The 19,468-nt window shown below is 41.5% G+C and overlaps 1 protein-coding gene across 1 annotated transcript in view; it reads left to right on the plus strand.

The window, feature by feature from the left end:
• MINDY4B (MINDY family member 4B) overlaps positions 1-19,204 on the plus strand; it is a 34,124-nt gene extending 14,920 nt beyond the window's left edge. Inside the window, exons 8-12 of the mRNA XM_019748820.3 lie at positions 2,166-2,236; positions 3,869-3,941; positions 4,503-4,664; positions 16,165-16,345; positions 17,987-19,204. Coding sequence (XP_019604379.3) covers positions 2,166-2,236; positions 3,869-3,941; positions 4,503-4,664; positions 16,165-16,345; positions 17,987-18,129 — 630 coding nt within the window. The 3' untranslated portion in view covers positions 18,130-19,204. The remainder of the gene's footprint in view (positions 1-2,165; positions 2,237-3,868; positions 3,942-4,502; positions 4,665-16,164; positions 16,346-17,986) is intronic.
• Positions 19,205-19,468: the final 264 nt, after the last annotated feature.

The raw sequence follows: 19,468 nt of genomic DNA on the forward strand, positions 1-19,468 counted from the left end.
CCCCCAAAAAGATATGTTCAAGTCCTAACCCCCAGTACTTGTGAATGTGCTCTGATTTAGGCTCTTTGCAGATGCAATCAAGTTAAGATAAGGTCATGCTGGATTTGGGTGTGTCCTAACCCAGTGACTGGTATAATGAAGTCAGAGACTGAGATGATGCGTCTCCCAAACCAAGGGCCACCAGGGATTGCCAGCAGCCACCAAAAGCTCAGAAGATCAAGGAAAGACACTCCCCTAGGGGCTGTAGGGAGAGCATGGCCCTCTTCTGACACCTTGATTTCAGACTGCTGACCCCCAGAACTGTAAGAGAATAAATTCCTATTGTTTTAAGCCATTCAAATTTCTGGTAATTTGTTACAGCAGCCTATGACCCACACGGTGTTCATTTGTTTTTTGAGTCTGTGACAGTCAAAACCAATCAGGAAATTCCACATAAAAACCTGGATATTTAGCTTTTCCCCTCAAAATGAGAAAACCTGGCTGCACTAGACCTATATATAATTTGGCGTGTCCTCAATTAGCTGAATGTGACTCCCATTAGACAACTTGTGACAGACAGGCTGAATGATGGCACCTAACTGGTCAAAGGGACTTGGCAGATGTGATTAAGTTAAAGATTTTGACATGGGGAGATTATCCTGGTTTATCCTGGTGGGCTTAACTAATCATAGGGGTTTTATAAGGGAAATAGGATGGCGGGAGAGTCAGCAAGAGATGTGATACCGGAAGCAGGGGGAGAAGAGGCTGTGATGTGGGAATCACATGCCAAGGAACGAGGACAGCTTCTATTAGGTTGTTGCAAAAATAATTGTGGTTTAAAAGATTAAAAACAACTGCAAAAACCACAATTACTTTTGCACCAACCTAATAGTAGCTGGAAAAGGCAAGGAAACAGAGTGTCCTATAAAGACTCCAGAAGGAACACACACTTGCCAGCAGTTTGGATTAAGCCCAGTGACACCCATGGTGGACTTGTAACCTCCAGAACTGCAGGATAATGAAACCGTGTTGTTTTAAGCTCCCAAGTCTCTGGTAATTGGCTACTTCAGTGATAGGGCACTAATACACAAGAGTTTTTCAGTTGCCTCAGGTCCCACCTCTTCCCATTTCTCTCACACCCTGCAGTAACCCATTTGGGTTGCTGTCTGGCTCCCATGGCACTGGAATTTGCCTGGCACTGGTTCCTATGGCATAGGAATTTGGTTTCCCACCTGAGAGTCCTGCCCCTGCCATGTCAGAGATAGCAAAGGGGACAAATGAATCCATAAATGCATTTTAGCAGAAGCTTTCCTGATACAATGCTTCTAGAGGGGAGGTGTTAGCCCTGGGCACCTCGAAAGTCAGCCAAGGAGCTTCTTTTCAGCAGGTAGAGTTTTGACAGAAAACTAAGATAAGGCAAACCTATGAGAAGCGCTGCATGGTTGTTGGTTAATTTGGATTTAATCCTGGAGATCCCAGGGTACCTTCAGAAAGTTCTGAGTAGAAAAGTAACCTAACCAAGAAAACAGAGGAGAAGCACCTCAGAGAGGAACAGGTACTAATTTTACTGAGGATCTAGCCTGTTCCAAGAACCCAGGTAGGTATTGTGCACGGTGTCATTCCACTTTTGCAATCAACGTGGGGAAAGGGTATTATCTGCAATTGCATATGAGGAGATTGAAACTCAAAGAAGACAGTAGATAAGAGTTAATAAGCAGTAGAACTGGTTTGGAACCTAGGTCTGTATGACTCCAAAGCTATTTCCAGAAAGCCTCTCTGCTCCCCTAAGTTTAATGGGCCACCAGGAAGAACGCACTGACTGAGGAGAGGCTGAGTAAGGGGGCCCAGCCAAGAGCAGCAGTGGGGTCTGGGCTAGGATAGATGCCGGAAAAATGAAGAGGAAAGATACACTGTGTCTTAGCCATGATTGGAAGAGAAGTCAGAGATAGACAGATAGACGTGGAGGAAAGAAACATAGGTTGAGAATCAAGAAAATGGTGGTACCAGTGGCAGGCCTGAAGTAGGGAAGGAGAATGTATTTGAGTGAAGCTAGATCTAAGGAAACAGACAGCTCCAGCTGTCCTTCCAGGAGCTGGAAAATAAATCTCTCAGGCTGTAAATCCTTGAATTCATGCATAGCTGCACTGCTTTCAGGCAAACATGCTTTTCTTTTGTTTTCCATACAGTTCAAAGGGGAAGCAAGCCATGGTGTCATCCTGTTTCTTTACAGCCTGATCTTCTCCAGAACATTTGAAAGGTAAATTCTATAAATATTTGGGCATGTATTTCCTATAGCTCTGGGTCACATAAACCATGTTGGGAAACATTTTAATGCCCTATTGGAAGCACGAGTGCACTTCTTGTCCTAGTGGATGCTCTGCTGTTGATACATCTTTTTCTGTAGTCAGTTTGGCCATATCAATATGTGTCATCAAGAAAGTTTGAATCTGCCTTTTTGTTCCAGTAGTCGGTTTCTTCTTCTTGTAGTTATAAATATTGGCAGACAACAGCAAAGCTTATTTGTACAATTTTCAGATAAAATATTTTACTATTGATATGCACAACAAAATACATCCACAAATACTTATTTTGTCCCTGTGATGTATAAAGCTCTGTCCTTGGCACTGTGGGAAATACAAATAAAAGAAGGTATGCAGGGTCTTTGACCTCCTGCAGGTTCTAGTCTGAGAAAGACAAGAGGTGCACACAGAGTTACGGGGCGAGTCCGAGGTGGTATGTGATGTACCAAAGGACATATAAAGACAATGAGTCTTAGCGGATTCCAGAGGGGGAAGGGTCCCCAGTAGATAGGGTAGTCAAGGAAGGCTTCCTAGAGGAAATGGACTTTCTTCTGGGCTCTGAAAGAAAAGTCAGCTTTTGAGAATCAGAGAAAAATAGAGAGCCCCCAGAAGGGAAGGGCAGAATTAGAAGCCCTGAAGCCATGTTTCTGAAACTTGTCTTTTGTATATCACCATCACATTTTTATGGTCTACATTATTATTTGCTCAAGTTTTCTTTAAATTAACCCACATTCAAACATCAACTTCTTCCTAAACATTAATATCCTTTAAATCGTGTATTTGCTGCGCTAAAGAACAAATGTAACAAATGTATTAAGTACATCTCTATAAACATCTTAAATGCTCCTCTCTATACCACCTCTAGTCATGCCGTACTTTAGGGAACACTGCCCTGAATTCTACCCGATGTCACCAACGAACTCACCCAGTTTGACCCAAGTCTTTCAGCCTTAATCACAGAAGGGATGACCTCCAGTCCTGTGAACAGGTTCTTTCAAGAACACAGCTCTCATAGCAGCACTCAGCACCTTTCTCTAGTTGACAGCAGAAGCCACATTTCACCTGACTTTAATATTGGCCAGGGTAGAAACGCACCCCCTGGTCTCTGATGAAACAGAAAAGGATGCCCTTCCATAGCCAAGACATGGGCTTAACTCCCAAGCTGGCATTTTCCATTTGAATGTCTGTTCAACTTTGCCTTGAGCCAGCACCCTCTGGAGTGGCCATGTGTCACCACCCTAAGCTAAGCATCCCTTGTCACTCTGAGCAGTTTGTCTCCTGAGCTCAGCATCAGAGCACACACACAAGAATTCTGATGTGTGAGTTCTGCAGCTTCTCCCTTCTCCCTCACCACTTATCACAGGCTTCCCCCAACTGTGTCCATAGCTTTCCCAGTCACCTATGCAGCCCCAGTCCCACGAGCTTTCCCCAGTGAGAGATGGAAACATGCAAGGCACTGGGGAGGGACAGTGGCGAGGGAGCCCATGTGACTGCTGCTTTGTGTTGGGGGGTGAGAAGAGGAGAGGCTGCAGGTTCCTGGTGCCATCATGGTCTCTGACCAAATATTGATGGCTTCTCCCATTCTGCAGGCTTCAGAATGACCTAGATGTCTCCACCGCTCATCTGTTACAACCAAACGCTGGAGGCTTTCTGTGCAGGCAGGTAGGTTGGACGACTGACTTTGTATTGTAGAATCTGAATTAAGTTTTGTTTTTTAATTAAATACATTATCTCTTAAGTGAAAGACTAAGATGCTACCCTGAGTCTGTTATCAGTTTCTACCTTCCAATTTCCATTATAGTCCTTTCTAGTTTACCTCTGAGAGCCCTACATCCCTGAGGTTCTAGAAACATTAGGGAATATCTTGCCAAGACCCAACAGAAATCCCTAATAGCTAAAAGAAAAGTACATAAAATCATCTTAGCTTCATGCTTCTTAAATCACAACCATGGAAACCAAAGTTTAAAAGAACGTAAAGGCAATAGGATCACAGTGGGACACGAGGGAAGTTATGGGGAGTGGCTCAAGAAAAGAAGTCAATCAATTATTGCTTTAACACTACCAAATGTTAAGACATATGTTTTTCCAGAATTATATATTGTGTGATTTCATTCTTTTCAGTAGAAATGTTCATTTTAAAATGATTATTAAAAGACAAAAGAAATTAAGTCCTTGTGTCATTGCTACCTAAAATGTAAACATTTATAAAAATATGTTATCTAGGCGGTTGTGAACATGATTTTAACTGGAAGAGCAAGTCCAAATGTCTTTAATGGCTGTCAAAACGGAAAGTCTCAGGAACTATTGCATGGCGTCCTGGCCCGCAGTGACATAGGCTATTTGCAGTGGGGTAAGGACACCTCCCAGGATGACGGGCTTTCACAGGTGAGTGTGCTCTGATTCTCAACCACACCACCAGACTGGCAATATTTTGATTTTTTTTTTTAAGTCTCTATATTCAGGTAGTTCAAATATGAGCTTGCCTTTCCTGCTTTCCTGCATACCCCCCACACCCCACCCCAAACACACTGTACATGGAGACTTTCAGGTCTAAATGGAAATATCCAACTCTACTCGCTTCATATTTTATTTTATATATTTTTATGTAGAGTATAGGTAACACATGTAGTGTGCGAATAATTTTTTTAAAAAACTTGAACTATACAGATAAAGGGGAAGTCCCCTTGCATGTCCGTCAGCTCCAGACTCCCCTGCTCAGAAATCAGTACTGTCAGCAGCTGATGGGTATCTTCCCAATCCTTTATGCAAACGAATGTGCATAGTCTCTATTACCCAAAGGCTTTCTTTAAAAAATCACTGAAAAAAAAAGGGGAGCCCACTCAAGAAACTCCTTTGAAAAAGTTTTCCAGCTCAGGGGATTTACAACCTCTGACAACCAGAATGCAGAATGTGCTGTTGAAAAGCACAACCAGAGAATTAAGTAAGATGAGATTCTGGAAAAAAAACAAACAGGAGAGAGAATGAAGAAGCAAATATATTCATCTCAAACCACAAATCAAAAATGCATCTGTGACATTTTCACAAAATTTTCATCCTAAAGCTCAGGAAGGCAAGGTAGATTCTGTGAAAAGCAACTACTTCTCTGGAGTGGCCTTGAGACGAGCTGGGATGCAGTCCAATGTGATGGTGACAAAAACCTCCAGGCCTCTCGGTTCCCAGCCTCTCCCAGCCACCAACACCAAATGAGTCCCCTGCGCCTGTCCTAGCCTTCCCTCTCCTTGCTCCAGCTCAAACTTTCTTTTGTGTACCCAGGGCTTCACAATTTATAAGGTCCTTTTACATCCATAGTTTCACCCATCTTTCCTCCTACTGTTGGCTCCAGCTACAATGTGTTATATGCAATCAGCGTCTCACAATACATACAAATCCTGCATGTGATGGCATCCGGACAATAGTGAGTTTCTATGCTAGAATGCGAATATTTTGTGTGCACACTTTTCTTAAAAGTGCTTGTTATTTGCTTATTCATTTGCTTGTTATTCCTTGAGTTTGAAATCTAGGTCTGTCATAGAAAAATGAGAAGTGACAGATAAGCTAAAAGTAAAAAAAAATGATCCCATCACCAATTCCATCACCCACAGGTTAATTCTTTTAAAAATGCCTCCTTCTCTTTTTCTTTTCTTTCTCATACAAATACACATATGTTTTATTTTACTCTTCTGAAGCCTGCTTTTCTCATTAAACACAAACATCTTTATATGTCCTTCATCATATTTAATGGATGCAAAGAGTTCTACTGCATAAATGTGAAATACTTTGAATATACCCTGGACAGAGACTGGATTCTTTACTATCAAGTTCCTAATCACTCCAGATAATTTGGGAATTCATCTTAGAATCTGATACATGTAATGACAAGGAAAACTAAGTCAGAAATAGGCAATTTATAGATTTTGTTTTACATATGTGTCTTTTCTTTCCACCATGTCTGGTCAGTAGATGTCCACAGTCTAGCATTTTGTATCTATCAGAGCCCAGCAATGTGCCAAGACTCAGTTTGGAGGAAAATGGCAGGATATACTGGGGGCAATTTTTAAGGAGTGGGAACACAAAAACCACAGCAATAATTTTAGTGCTTTGTCTACTATTACAAAGCTCTTTCACGATATTATTTCACTATATCCTCATTATAAACTACAAAGATTTAAAACAGTGTTTCTTATATTTCAGTCATTTGAGTAGGTAATTCACAAGATTTGTCATATCTCCACAGCACCTCTGCTATTAGTTGCTTAATATGTTTCTTTAAATCAACTCACTTTTAAAATTTGAACCTAACCTTTTCTGCAGCAGTAATACAAGTCTTGGACTTGACATGTTATTTATTTTTTTCCTAATACATATTTAAATAAATAAAGTTCCCCCCTTGTGCCACTGATGCCTTTCATGCCACATGCCACCCACGGGCACACTTTGGTATAAAAGGGAGGACGTTCCTGCAGCATGTTGGAAACAGCCCTGGCCTGAAAACCGGGAGACTTGTTAGGAGGCCTTGCCCTGCCCCTCACAGGGGTGTGACTTGGCCCAATCACTGACCCTCTCTGAGCCTGTTTCCGCATCTACAGATTAGCGTCCTGACACCTGTCTTGCAGCCTCGGGACTGATGTGAAGAGCAAACAAAGTCATGAACACTGAAGCCTGTTGGCAAGCAAACGGGACCTATACACATATGACTTTGTAATAGATGACCTGGCATAAGAGTAAAGTGCTTCACTCAGCCACACTCATCTGGCAGCTCCTAATGGTGAGGCTCTGTGTCCGATACAAAGACAAGTCAGACGAGTCCATGGGCCACCCCACCACATACACTGAATGCTGTAGGAAAGATGCAGGCAACAAATGCTAGAGAACCGTGACCTCAAAAATGACTGCACATTGAAGTCACCAGGAGAGTTTTGTTCTCTTAATCGATTTTGTTCTTTAGAGCAGTTTTAAGTTCACTGTAAAATTGAGGGGAGATACAAAGATTTCCCGTATAACCCCTCCCCCTGTTATTAACATCCCTCATCAAAAGGGTACACCTGTTACAGCTGACACAGGACTATTATCCAAGGCCCACTGTTTACATTATAGGTCACTCTCAGTGTCGTACCTTTTATGTTGTACATTCAAATGTACAATGACACGTATCCACATTTATAGCAACATACAGAGTAGTTTCACTGCCTAAAATTCCTCTGTGCCCCACCTGTTGAATCCTCCCTCCCTGCAACCCCGGGCGACCACCAATCTTCTTACTGTCTCCATAGTTGCGCCTTTTCCAGAATGTCATGTGGTTGGAATCATACTATGTACATCGTATGTCATACATACTATGTATATTATACATAGCATGCAGACTTCTCAGATTGGCTTCTTTCACTTAGTAATATGCATTTGAGTTTCCTCCATGTGTTTTTACACTCAATGGCTCGTTTCTTTATAGCCCTGAATAATATTCCATAGCCCTGGAATATTGTGAATAATATTCCATTGACTAAATAACATTCCATTGACGTACCATGGTTTATTTAGCCATTCACCTACAAAGGACATCTTGGTTGTCTCCAGGTTTTGGCAATTATGAATAAAGCTGCTATAAACAGTCTTGTGCGGGTTTTTGTGTGGACATAAGTTTTCACCTCCTTTGGGTGAATACCAAAGAGGATAATTGCTGAATCCTATGTTAAGAATGTGTTTAGTTTGGCAAGAAACTGCCAAATGGCTTTCCAAAGTGGCTGTACCACGTTGTATTCCCACTGGGAATGGATGAGAGTTCCTGTTGCTCTACATCCTCACCAGCATCCGGTGTCGTCAGAGTTCTGGATTTGGGCCATGGCATGTCATTGTTGTTTCATTTGCGTTTCCCTGATAGCATAGGATGTGGAGCATCTCTTCATATGCTTATTTGCCATCTATATATCTCCTTTGGTGAGGTGTTTGTTAAAGTCTTTGGCCCGCTTGGAGAGCTTTTAAAACTCTCCCTGGTCATCCCCAGGATAGTGTCCAACTCCTGTGTGTAGGAACTGGGCCCCAAAGGGCCCACACTTAGAAGGCCCTGCACTCGCTTTAATGCTCTGCTTTGCTGTCTTAAAATTCTTAATAGTTTTTGAACAACAGCCCCTGCATTTTCATTTGGCACTGGGCCTTACAAATTGTATAGCTGGTCCTACCCAATGACTCTGTTTGGTCTGGGGAGCACCTGGGTGTCAGAAGTTTTAAAAGCCCACAAGTGATTCTAATCTGCAGCCAGGGTTAGAAATTTCTGCTCAACCTCAGCATGACTGACATTTTGGACTGGATAATTCTTTGTGGTGGGGGCTGTTCTGTGCATTGTGGGATATGTAACAGCACCCCTGGCCTCCACTCACTAGCACCGCCCCTTAGTGTGACAACCAAAAATGTCTCCAGACACTGCCAAATGTGCCCTGGGGGACAAAATTGCCCCTGGTTGAACCACAGCTCTAAAAAAAAAAGAGGGGAAGCAATCTGGTCAGACTTGGATGATTAAATCCATTTTGTGTGGAACTGGAAAACTAGCTATTTCAACTGACATTACAAGAAAGGGTATCTTCTTTCAGTATCAGAAAGGTTGACAGCTTTCTGTTCCTTTGTGACATGTGCAAGGCTTTGGGGGCAAGTTTTAGAATTTACCTTAGATTAAAATTAAACAGGTGTTTGCTAAATAGCTACTAAGTTGCTCTGAGAAAAGGGATTGTATCAAAGACTATGCCACACACAAAAAAAGAGAGTAAGGGAGGGAGGAAAGGACGAAGGGAGGGAGAGAGAGAGAGCAACAACCTGAGAGTCAAGAATTTACAGGCATCCAGGGCTATCATTTTCTCTAGATCACATTTCTTTCTACTCAAGTCGGCTCAGACCAATAGGGCTGCTAAATCATGCTCTAACAAAAATTATCTGAAGATCTTAAAATATTCTCCAATAACAAAGTGGATGTTTGCCAGGCCCTTTAAGTCAGTCAAGAGGCTGAGGCATAAGGTAAAAAATAAGAGCTTTCCTGCTGGGAAGAGGACAAAATGTACCAGAAAACAGGACCACCCTCGTAATGCTTGCCCACAAAGTTAAAGTAGGGCAAAGGATGCAAATTGCTCGGGTTAGCTTTAAAATCGACATAGAAATCAAATCCACAATGCTTCTATCTTTTTGAAAAGTGACTAATGTGGCTTTTCATCCTTCCTTCTTGGACGCACTGTTCTATCCCCAGGGAGACTCCTGTGAATCCTGCCCTCAGAGAAAATTGTCTGAAATTGTGCACTAATGGTTTGAAACCCTGAGAATGTTCATTATGTTGTCTCTGTCGTGCGCCTGGAGTTTGGTTTCAGAACAAATGTATTAAAGAGCAAATATAGGCTGGCGGTTAGTTTTCTTACTGAACTGCTGAGATAGATGAATATGTGAGACGTCTACATGTATCCATGTAAAGTTTATTTTATCTGAAGGTGCTTTTTTATTCTTTCTATATCAGCTCATTATTATAGGAAAAAAAGCAATCCATAACTCATCTATATTATTAAAAATCAATATACACAGAGAGTGCCAAAAAAAGTATGCACATTTTAAGAAAGGAAAAAAAACTATATTAAAATTGTAATAATATATACCGATAACAGAAGACGCATACAAGTCACATTTGACCTCCACAATTACAAGAGGTGCTCAAAGTCATTATCATCAGCTTCATTTTAATACCGTTTTTTCCTTTCTTAAAATGTGTGTACATTTTTTTGGCACCCTCTCTATATACGTATAATTGTATACTTTTTCAACATCGTTAAAAATGGTAATTAAAGAAAGTATAGCAGGCCCTCGGATAATATCATGTCATTCAACATCGTTTTGTTACAATGTTGACAGATACCATAGGATACCTTGTTTTATATCAACTAGTCCATGGTAAAATCGGTTGCGTTCTATGTCGTTTTGCTTAAAGCCTCGGAACCTACTGACGGCGTTAAATAGGGTCTTACGGTGTATGTGACGCTTCCTTACTCACTGTCGTGCCGGCACCACGTGTGCGCGTATGCCCTGCGTGCCAGCCTCTCTCTGAGCCACTTGCAATGATATCCTATCTCATTTAAGACTCACTTCCACTCCCAAATCATAACCAGTGTTAGTTTAAGTCCAGTGTCTGCTGTCTGCTCATTCATTTCGCGCGGAGAAATTCCAGACTGAGAAAAGTGTGGGCGCCTTGCCCAAGTGTCGGAGCCAGGGTTATGAGCCAGATCTGTCTACATTCAATCCCATGCTGCCTGTCATTGTCATCGTTGCTTGTTTTCTGATAACGTGGTAAACACCAAACGCCCATTCTTGGAGTTGCTTTTATAATCTATCATATCTGAATATCTACTGATAGATGTAGACTTGCATTCTATAAAATTGAATAGCTATTATATTAGGTTGGTGCAAAAGTCATTGTGGTTTTTGCAATTATTTTTAACCTTTTAAACCACAAAGACTTTTGCACCAATCTAATACATACACTGATGCTGCATTGCTGCACTATGACATTTTGGTGGTGGCAGAATCATTTCTGGGCTTTAGAATGGATGACAGCTGTGCTCGACAAGCTAGAGCCTTATCCGTTGACTTCTAGGTTTGAGCAATTGTGAGTCTGAATTTATTGTGAACTGCAGGTCCCTGGGGCACACACTCTCTAAAGTGTCTTCCCTCCTTCACCTGCTGGCTTGGCAGACTGCATCTGTCAGGTGTATGCCAGGCGGCAAGCTCAGTGGCACTCAGAGATGTGCTAACCAGAACCCATCGGGCTATAGTGTATGCAGAAGTCTAATATTTCACAATAATTTATCACAGAACTGAAATACCAGGCAGAGCAGAAGCATGCTCAGAAAAGAGCCAGATGTAATTAAGTATCACTGGATTGAAGACCCCAGTCACTCTCTTCCTCTCTACTCCAAGGCATGGGGACTCCATATACGAGCTATGAATATGCCAACTGCATATATAAGCATGTTATGTGTATTTTGGGGCTCCTGCCTAGGATGCCTGTTATATATCGGAAGATTAAATGTATGCACTGACAATTAAAACCTAATATAAGAAAGGTTGCTGAGCTGAAAAGAAAACCAATATGCTCCCTGACAGGATATGCTGAGGTGAAACTCATCGTGTAATGCTGTCTGTCTTTCCAAAGTAAATCTCTTTTTACTCTGGGATAAAAATTGCAGAGATTGCAAAAACACACGTCTTTCAGTCCCAATGTCACAGCCCAGTGGGGCAGATTTTTTTTTTCTTAAATGGAGTTCTCATTAGATGACATAGTAAGCCCCCCAGAGCCCACCAGACTGACGGTGCCTGCGGGACACGGCCAGCTGCCCACAGGATGAGGCAGTCTTTTGGAGCCTCCTGTCACTTTTCTATTTGAAGATACAGGTTTGAGTGTGAGGTTCTAATACCTAAGTGAGAACATAAAGCAGTTTGAGTCTAACACCATCTGGAAAGCCTGAGGAGGTTCGCATTATCTTCACACCTGCCACAGAGAAGAAAAATCAACTCTGATTTTGAGAACGAACTGAAGCCATTTAGGTCTTGCTGGAATTACTCCCCCAGCAGCCCTGGTAGAGTATACCAGTCTTCCCTCTTTACATGTTCCCTTTAAAGAGACTGTTGGAAAGAAATCCAACCCTGAAAGTACCAAGCGAAGCTGCACCCACAGCCCTCTCCCAGTAAGTCACTGAGGGAGCATCCTGCAAACATGCCAACATACCTGCAAACTGTCTGAGAGAAGTTACATCAACTCTGTGTTCCAGGCGGCAGAGATGAGAACCAGACCCCTAACAGTTATGCACGCGAATCATCTCCAGGAATCAGCAAAGAAAGTACAAGTTTCCCACCCCCTTTCTCCTTTGCAGATCACCAGACTGGGGCCTTGGGACTTGCAGTATCAAGCTCATTACACAAAGGCACACTCTAAGCACCGTTGTTCTAGATGGCATTTAAAAAAAAAAAAAAAAAAAAAAAGGAATTACATGGACTCAATTCTTGCCCTCCAGAGTTTAGAATTTGTCCATCCTTCTTCCTGTCCTTGGAGTTATACATTGGCTTAAATGATACATGTTATGAAAGATTTGATTGCTGCATGTAATGCGAACCTACTGGGCTTATTACAATGAGTGAACTTAAGAAGAAAGGTATTTTATTTATAGCACCACTGTATCACAATTTAATTTCCTTTTTGCCATGGCAACATGAGGCAGCATGAACAAATTCTGCATTGGTGGAATCTCACCAATAAAACATATTTAGAATCCTGCTGGGGTGGGGGGATAGCTGATAAACTCTGTCTACCTGAAAGCAATACAAATTCTTAACTAAAAATTCCAATCAAACAAATTATATGGTCTGCCAAGAAAAGAAGGAGGTGTAATATTTGGCTGGGTTCAATGCGGGAGGGGGGGTGCTTTATTTGTTTCTTGTAGGATTCACTTTAACCCTGCTGTGTTCTCAGCTATCATCGTAAGGCTCTCCTCTGAGATTTAATGCCCAAAGTACCAGGACAGTCATGCATGACATTTTCCTTTTCACCAGACTCTCTCAAAACCAGCAAGGCTCCGCCTGCTCAGTGTGGGTCTCTGAATGGTCACTCTGGGGGTTGGAGGTGGTGGTATTTATAATGACAGTTGACCCTTGAACAACACTGGTTTCAACAGTGCAGTCCACTCATGCGTGGATATTTTTCAATAAATATCTGTACTGTTTTCAATCTGCAGTTGGGAGTCCACAGATGTGGAGGGCTGAATATGTATTAATCTATACCATTTTATATAGGGGACTAAGCATCAGTGAATTTTGGTACCCACAGGGGTCCTGGAAGCAATCCCCAACAGATACGGAGGGACAACTTAAGTTTGGAGGGAGTCAGAAATTACACAGGGATTTTCAATTGTCCAGTGTTGTTTGAAGGTCGACTGTACTTTATTTTCCTCCTATTCTACTAAATTCTCGAATAGCTTTGAGTTCAGGAAAGAAAACTGTTGCATAAAGTAACAATAGTGTGGTGTCACACCTTGCAGAGTATATTATCTGAGCACCAGTTGAATTTTGCCTACATTACAAAAATTGTGTGTAAAACAATATCATGTGTGTCTATATTCTATTACCTCAACCTCGACATACTTTACAGGAACTTTCATTGGTTTAAAAACAGCCAGAATATCTACCTGAAGCTTAAAATGAGTGGCATTTTACTACAAACCATCCTCAATTTCCTAATTAGTTTATCCAAGTTTTCCAACCCTAATAATTCCATCTCATATTTTGAGACCCTATAATTTTAGTATAGAAGATGCCATCCAAGGAGGCCTAAGGAAGCACTTATGTTATAACTAATGTATGGTTACAATGTTGTTTTGAACTTGGGGGTGGATTCTGGAATGTAAACACATGCGGCTTCAGTGGCACATCCTCTGTGTTTTATTTCAGATGCAGCCAGTGGGCGACTTGCCCCACGTTTGATTTGTGAGAGGCTCATGTTATACTCAGCCCAGAGAGGTTAACTGTAGTGTGAGTAGGTGAGAAAATCCTGCACCCACTGTCAGCTAGTGCAGGTTGGGGTGCTAGGCTCGTACGTCTTTTTAAACTATCAACCAAAACTGAGGTCATTTCTTTCAAACACAAGAATATAATTTTTCCATGGTAGTGAAAACTGAAAAGCCTAAAGATAAAAGCATCTCTGATTCACCCACAACCAAAGAATGTAAACTAAATAAAGACAAGGTTTGAATAGAACTATTGAGAAATAAAAATGTCAAGTTAGCCTTTCATGCTTGGATTTACAAAACGCTTGATAATTTGTCAAAGCTGGATTTTCCATAAGACAGAAATTTGTTCCTGAACCCAGAGTACAACTCTGAGGACCGAGAAGAAACAAGACAAAATGGGATCCTACCATTATGGTAAGACACACCAAGGCGAAGAGTCCAGTTGCTCTCCAGGCATCATGTGGAAATGATGGTTTTTTCCCCATGTAGCTCATGTTTACCTGTTTAAGTAGGAAAAAATTGGTTTTAACATTAATGAGTTCTGATGACAATCATTTTTAAAATATGTGTTTCTCTTCTTTAAACAAAGTGATAGATATTTTTAATAGAAATGTGCTATAATACCATAATACCCTCGGGGGCTACTGAAGTATGCAGAACCCTTTTACTCCAGAGCCTCCCAGAGTGGTGCTTTTGTGAATCTAATGCACTAGCTATGATAATTCAAGGCCAAACTGACAGTTGCCTGGAAAAAAAGCAGATAACAAGCTGGTTAAAATAGTAAACTTAATATTATATGTAATATGAAACTGGTACACTCGGCTCTAAGTATGAGGTATGACCAAACAATATGGTGAATGTTTAAACAAAAGAAACTTATTACAGTGAAAGACACATTGTCATTAATCCCCCTCAAAATACTCCACCTCTCTTTAAACACACTTATCCCATCCTTCTTGCCACTTTCTGAAGCAGTTCTGGAAGTTCTCTTTTGTGAGTGTCTTTAGCTGTGCTGTCATGGCTGCCTCCATGTCCTGAATTATTTTGGCTTTGGGGAAGACCCAGAAGTTGCATGGTGCCAGATCCGGTGAATAAGGTGGATGAGGACACACTGTAATATTTTTATTTGACAGAAATTGCAGCACCAGAAGCAATGTGTGACACAGAGTTGATGTCATGATGGAGGATGATTTGCAGCACACTTTAAAACACACCTTCTCTCAACCGTAGCTCACACCCGACTGACTGCACTGAACAAATTGAAACTTGTCTCACACTGTTACTAAGGCTCAATGCGCCATTTCCCTTATTGAAGATCCCTGCCTTTCCGTTGGATGACGCTTGGCAGCAACATTCACCATAGTTCTTGATCACAATGGAAAGGCTCTGTGTCACCCATCACTTCTGGTACAGCAATTTCTGTCAAATAAAAACATTACAGAGTGTTCTCATCCACTTTATTCACTGGATCTGGCACCGTGCGACTTCTGGCTCTTCCCCAAAGTCAAAATGACTGTGAAAGGTAAATGTTTTGAATCAATTCAGGACATCGAGGCAGCCACAACAGTGCAACTAAAGACACTCACGAAAGAGGACTTTCAGCACTGCTTCAGAAAGTGGCAAGAACAATGGGATAAGTGTGTTCAAAGCAAGAGGGAGTATTTTGAGGGGGATTCATGGCAATGTGTCTTTTACTGTAATAATTTTTTTTAAATTTAAACATTCACTGTATTTTTTGGTCACACCTTGTATATCTCCACAATTGATCTACATGTTAACATGAAGATATGTGAACATATGTGTATGTGTGTTCCCCTCATTTCCCTGAAGCTTTTTCCTATATTCAAAATATTGCCTATTTCTATATCCTAAATATTCTTTTTTCTATATTCTAAATGGTTAGTGTTATCAGAAGTCTAAACACCTGCTGAATAAAATATTGTCCTGTCTTGGAAATAGGACACAACACTAGTGGGAATTACACTGGTCAATAAAAAAGAGAAATGAAAGCTCCCTTATTCCATCCCTCCACTTATATTTCAGTTTATCTATGTATTCTTTACCTTGGTTCAAAACCAAACTGAAAGTGGTTCCACCTTCTCCATGAGGCTACCCTCAAAAAAATGTTTTAAATAAAATCCATTAAGAGAAAAAATGCGGCATCACCACCACACCACCCATTCATAAATGTAAATTCATTCACGATGAAGCTCTCCTTTCAAATCTTACTCTACACACAGTGCTCTGCAGGGCTGTGAGTGCAACGAGACGCCTCAGACCTGCTTTGTGATAATGATGACGTGTCAGCATCTACCGTGATGTGGTGACATCTGTATGTTCACCTGCACTCCTCTCCCCCCTGCCAGGTGGGCAGCAGGCTGAAGACTCCCAAATTACCCATCTGGCTGTGCAACATCAGTGGAAATTACAGTGTCCTTTTTAGCACAAACAGGCAGCTCTTATCAGACTGGAAAATGGAGCGTCTCTTTGATCTGTACTTTTACAGCGGCCAGCCCTCGCAGAAGAAGCCTGCGCGTCTTACAATAGGTGAGCGTTTCAGCCCCTGACGGCTGTGTGCTTTAATGTGCTCCAAGAGATGGGCTGCAGCGTTTAACAGCTGTGTGGGTATTCATGCTCGGTCTGCAGGAAAATGCTTAGGCTTCATTTCTGAAATGAAACCAACTCAGGAACCCCATGGGCCGAAACCCCAGGACTGTAACCTGGGAATTCCAAACGTGCCGCAAATAAAAGCAGAGGATTAGAAGTAGCACAAAGGAACAAACATCCTCTAGGTTAGAGAAAAAACATAAGGTGTAGTCAAATTTCCAAAAAGCCTTCTCCAGGGTCTTTTATTTTTGAGCACAAGGCATTTAATGCCTAAGGAAAGAACTGGAAAAACAAATGGGTTAGGGGGGAAGGGGGTTTCAAGTGGCCAAGTCAATCCCACAATCGAACATTAAATGATCATCCAGTGACATAAGTAACCAAACTGATGGTGCATTTCTGTTTAGATTAGTTAAAAAAGCATTTATGAGGGCCTACTAAGTGCAGGCGCTGTGCTTGACACCAAGAAAGCAATGAACTAAGGCACAGTCCCTACAAACCTTAGGAGGGTCCAGTCCAATGGGAAAAGCAGACAACCACAGGGGTCATTTCATTTCAATTTCAACCACATTTATTTTTTAACTCATAAGGAGAAAAGACTAACCATAAGAGGTCTTTAAACACTGGCCCTTTGGACAAGGGAATAAGAGTGATGAGACCGGAAGTCTGTCTCCATACCTTGGCTTCACCGATGGAGCCTTGTTGATTTGATGTGTGACTCTGCATTTAGCATCCCAGGCCTGGCATTAAGCTTTTTCATTATTCTGACTAAATCTGGAAAAGTAGCTTAGTGACGGTTTTATCTATGAAGCTCCTAATTCTTTTTCTTTAATAATGAGAACTATATATTAGCAAATTTAATTTAGTGGGACATTGACAATATGTTCTTTAAAATATATTATCATTTCTACTTGACTGTCTTCTTTGAGGAAAGCATCATTTTTTAATTAGCTCACATGCATCCCAAACATTCAGTTCTGGGCGCTGTTTTGAAAGCTTTGCATATATTATCTCATTACATTCTCCCAACAGTCATGAGATAGATACTATGATATCTCCTTTTACATAGAGGAAACTCAGGTGGCCAGTAACTCATTACTAATTAAGTAAATGAGGCTGAGAGATGTTAAGTACCTTATCAAACATCATATTGGAACAAATATGGGTCTTGAACCCAGTTCTTGACTATCTCACTAGAATACCTCACCCTTTACCCCAAAATGCAAATGCACCCTTAGAAGCATTGAGAGGTGATAGCTCCCCTCTTCTCCTGTTTTTCCTGACACCGTCATCCAGTGACCTACACCTGGCTCTATGTGTCACGTCATGGTGTTGGACCATGCATTACAATACTGAATGTGACTTATCAATATTCATGTTCCAAAATACACAACGACCCAGCTTACCACACATTTGTTTTTTATGGGGCGTTTCTACATCCCATCCCTCTCTGCTTAACCAGTTCTAGGAACACAACTTGCTAAGCCCAACTCCTGCCCACCCATCCTGTTTACCTTCCTTCCTGGCTTCCTCTGGGATGGTGTACATAGGCTGGGGTCTAAATGCCAGCTGTTCCTCCCTCAGATACTCACTCCCATCACTGGGAAAGGAATCAACGTGACGATGAACACAGACCAGGAAGACGGTTTTCTCCAGTGGAGATGGTAATCAGAACCAAGTGGAGAGAGGCCACCATCAACTGGAATGGAACGGTTCCATTTTTCTAAAGAGAAAGCCAGGATGTGCAATGAAGGCTGAAGGATCAGAACTGCTGGAATGCAAAGCTTACGCTGGGGGAGACCATGTCACCTCTCCATTCCTCATTCATGAGCCCCACAGAAAAACCCCATTAGCCATTTTTTCTCCTTTTTATTGTTCTTGTTGTTGTTACTTGTCTCTGTTAAGCCCTCTGCAGTTGCTTTCAGTGGAGAAGCATAGGCCCTTCCAGTAGGGTCTGCAAGGTATACCCTCTGTACTCACATAGACTGGTTCCTTTATTGTATCCAAAAGAGAAAAGGAAGTCTCTTTCCTGCATGTTATTTCCAAAGTAGTCTTTTCTAGGTGTGATTCTCCCTGAGGATGACGGAAGAGGGCAGCTGGCTTTCATTTGGGGATGAAGTCATTGCTAATGTAGCGTCAGATTTTTAGTTATGGCAAGAACTCAAGCCTTCTCAAAGACTTCCTGGTATGGAGAGCGTTCCTTTCCAAGGTCACATTTCATGTGCCCACATTAGCACGTTCTTGTCATTAAAATAGTAAATGGGCTTCTTCAGGCTTGAGCTTGAAGCAGGGGCTATTCCTGGTAGGCTGGCAGCTCTAGCAGCTGAATTGTGGGTTCAAGTAGTCATAGCAGTGCTATTATGTTTGTTTCTTTTCTTTATAAGCTGGATATAAATCTGTAGACAGATAAACTGAGAAAGAAGTCTGATTCCTAGATAAAACTACATTATATATAAAAATAAAACCTCTTATGTCATTGTTCAAAGGGGAAACAATTCTTTTTAGAATGTGATCTTTCCCTGTCCTGTTGAATGCCTCCACTTTTGCTGAGCAAATACACAGAGGAAGACACATATTCTTTCTAAAGAAGCACATGGGAACCACCTAGACCCTTTTTTCTCCCTGCCCCATTAGTCTGCCAACTCACATACTTAGAACTTTGTATTCACAAGCCAAAGTTTAGTATACAAAGAACAACTTTTCTGCACCCATTTTCCAAGTTAATTTGTTAATGCATTTTCATTTGGCTCAAGGAAAACTGTTTTAATAAGGAGCACACAGAAAATGAAACCTCAAGGTGAATAATAAATTATGTCAAAAGAGAAAGCCAATTTGGCTTGGATCGTTGATTCCAGTGTCTTTATCACTGGTGTTTTCATTTGGGATTTTAAACACATTGGACAAATGAGTGGGTCCCTACAGACCCTCATCTCATTTGGTCTTAGTCTTGGCAATATTGTGCTTTTTCTGAGGTGTCGCCCTTTTTTTGTTTTACAGGCGCTGAGTTATTTCTATCTGAGTGTTTCTTTTGGAGTCAACTGCTGGGAAGCTCAGAGCCCCATGAGA

This window comes from Rhinolophus sinicus, chromosome 17 (assembly GCF_057876585.1).
Source record: "Rhinolophus sinicus isolate RSI-liver-muscle chromosome 17, RSI-T2T, whole genome shotgun sequence".
In the NCBI taxonomy this organism is placed as follows: Eukaryota; Metazoa; Chordata; class Mammalia; order Chiroptera; family Rhinolophidae; genus Rhinolophus; species Rhinolophus sinicus.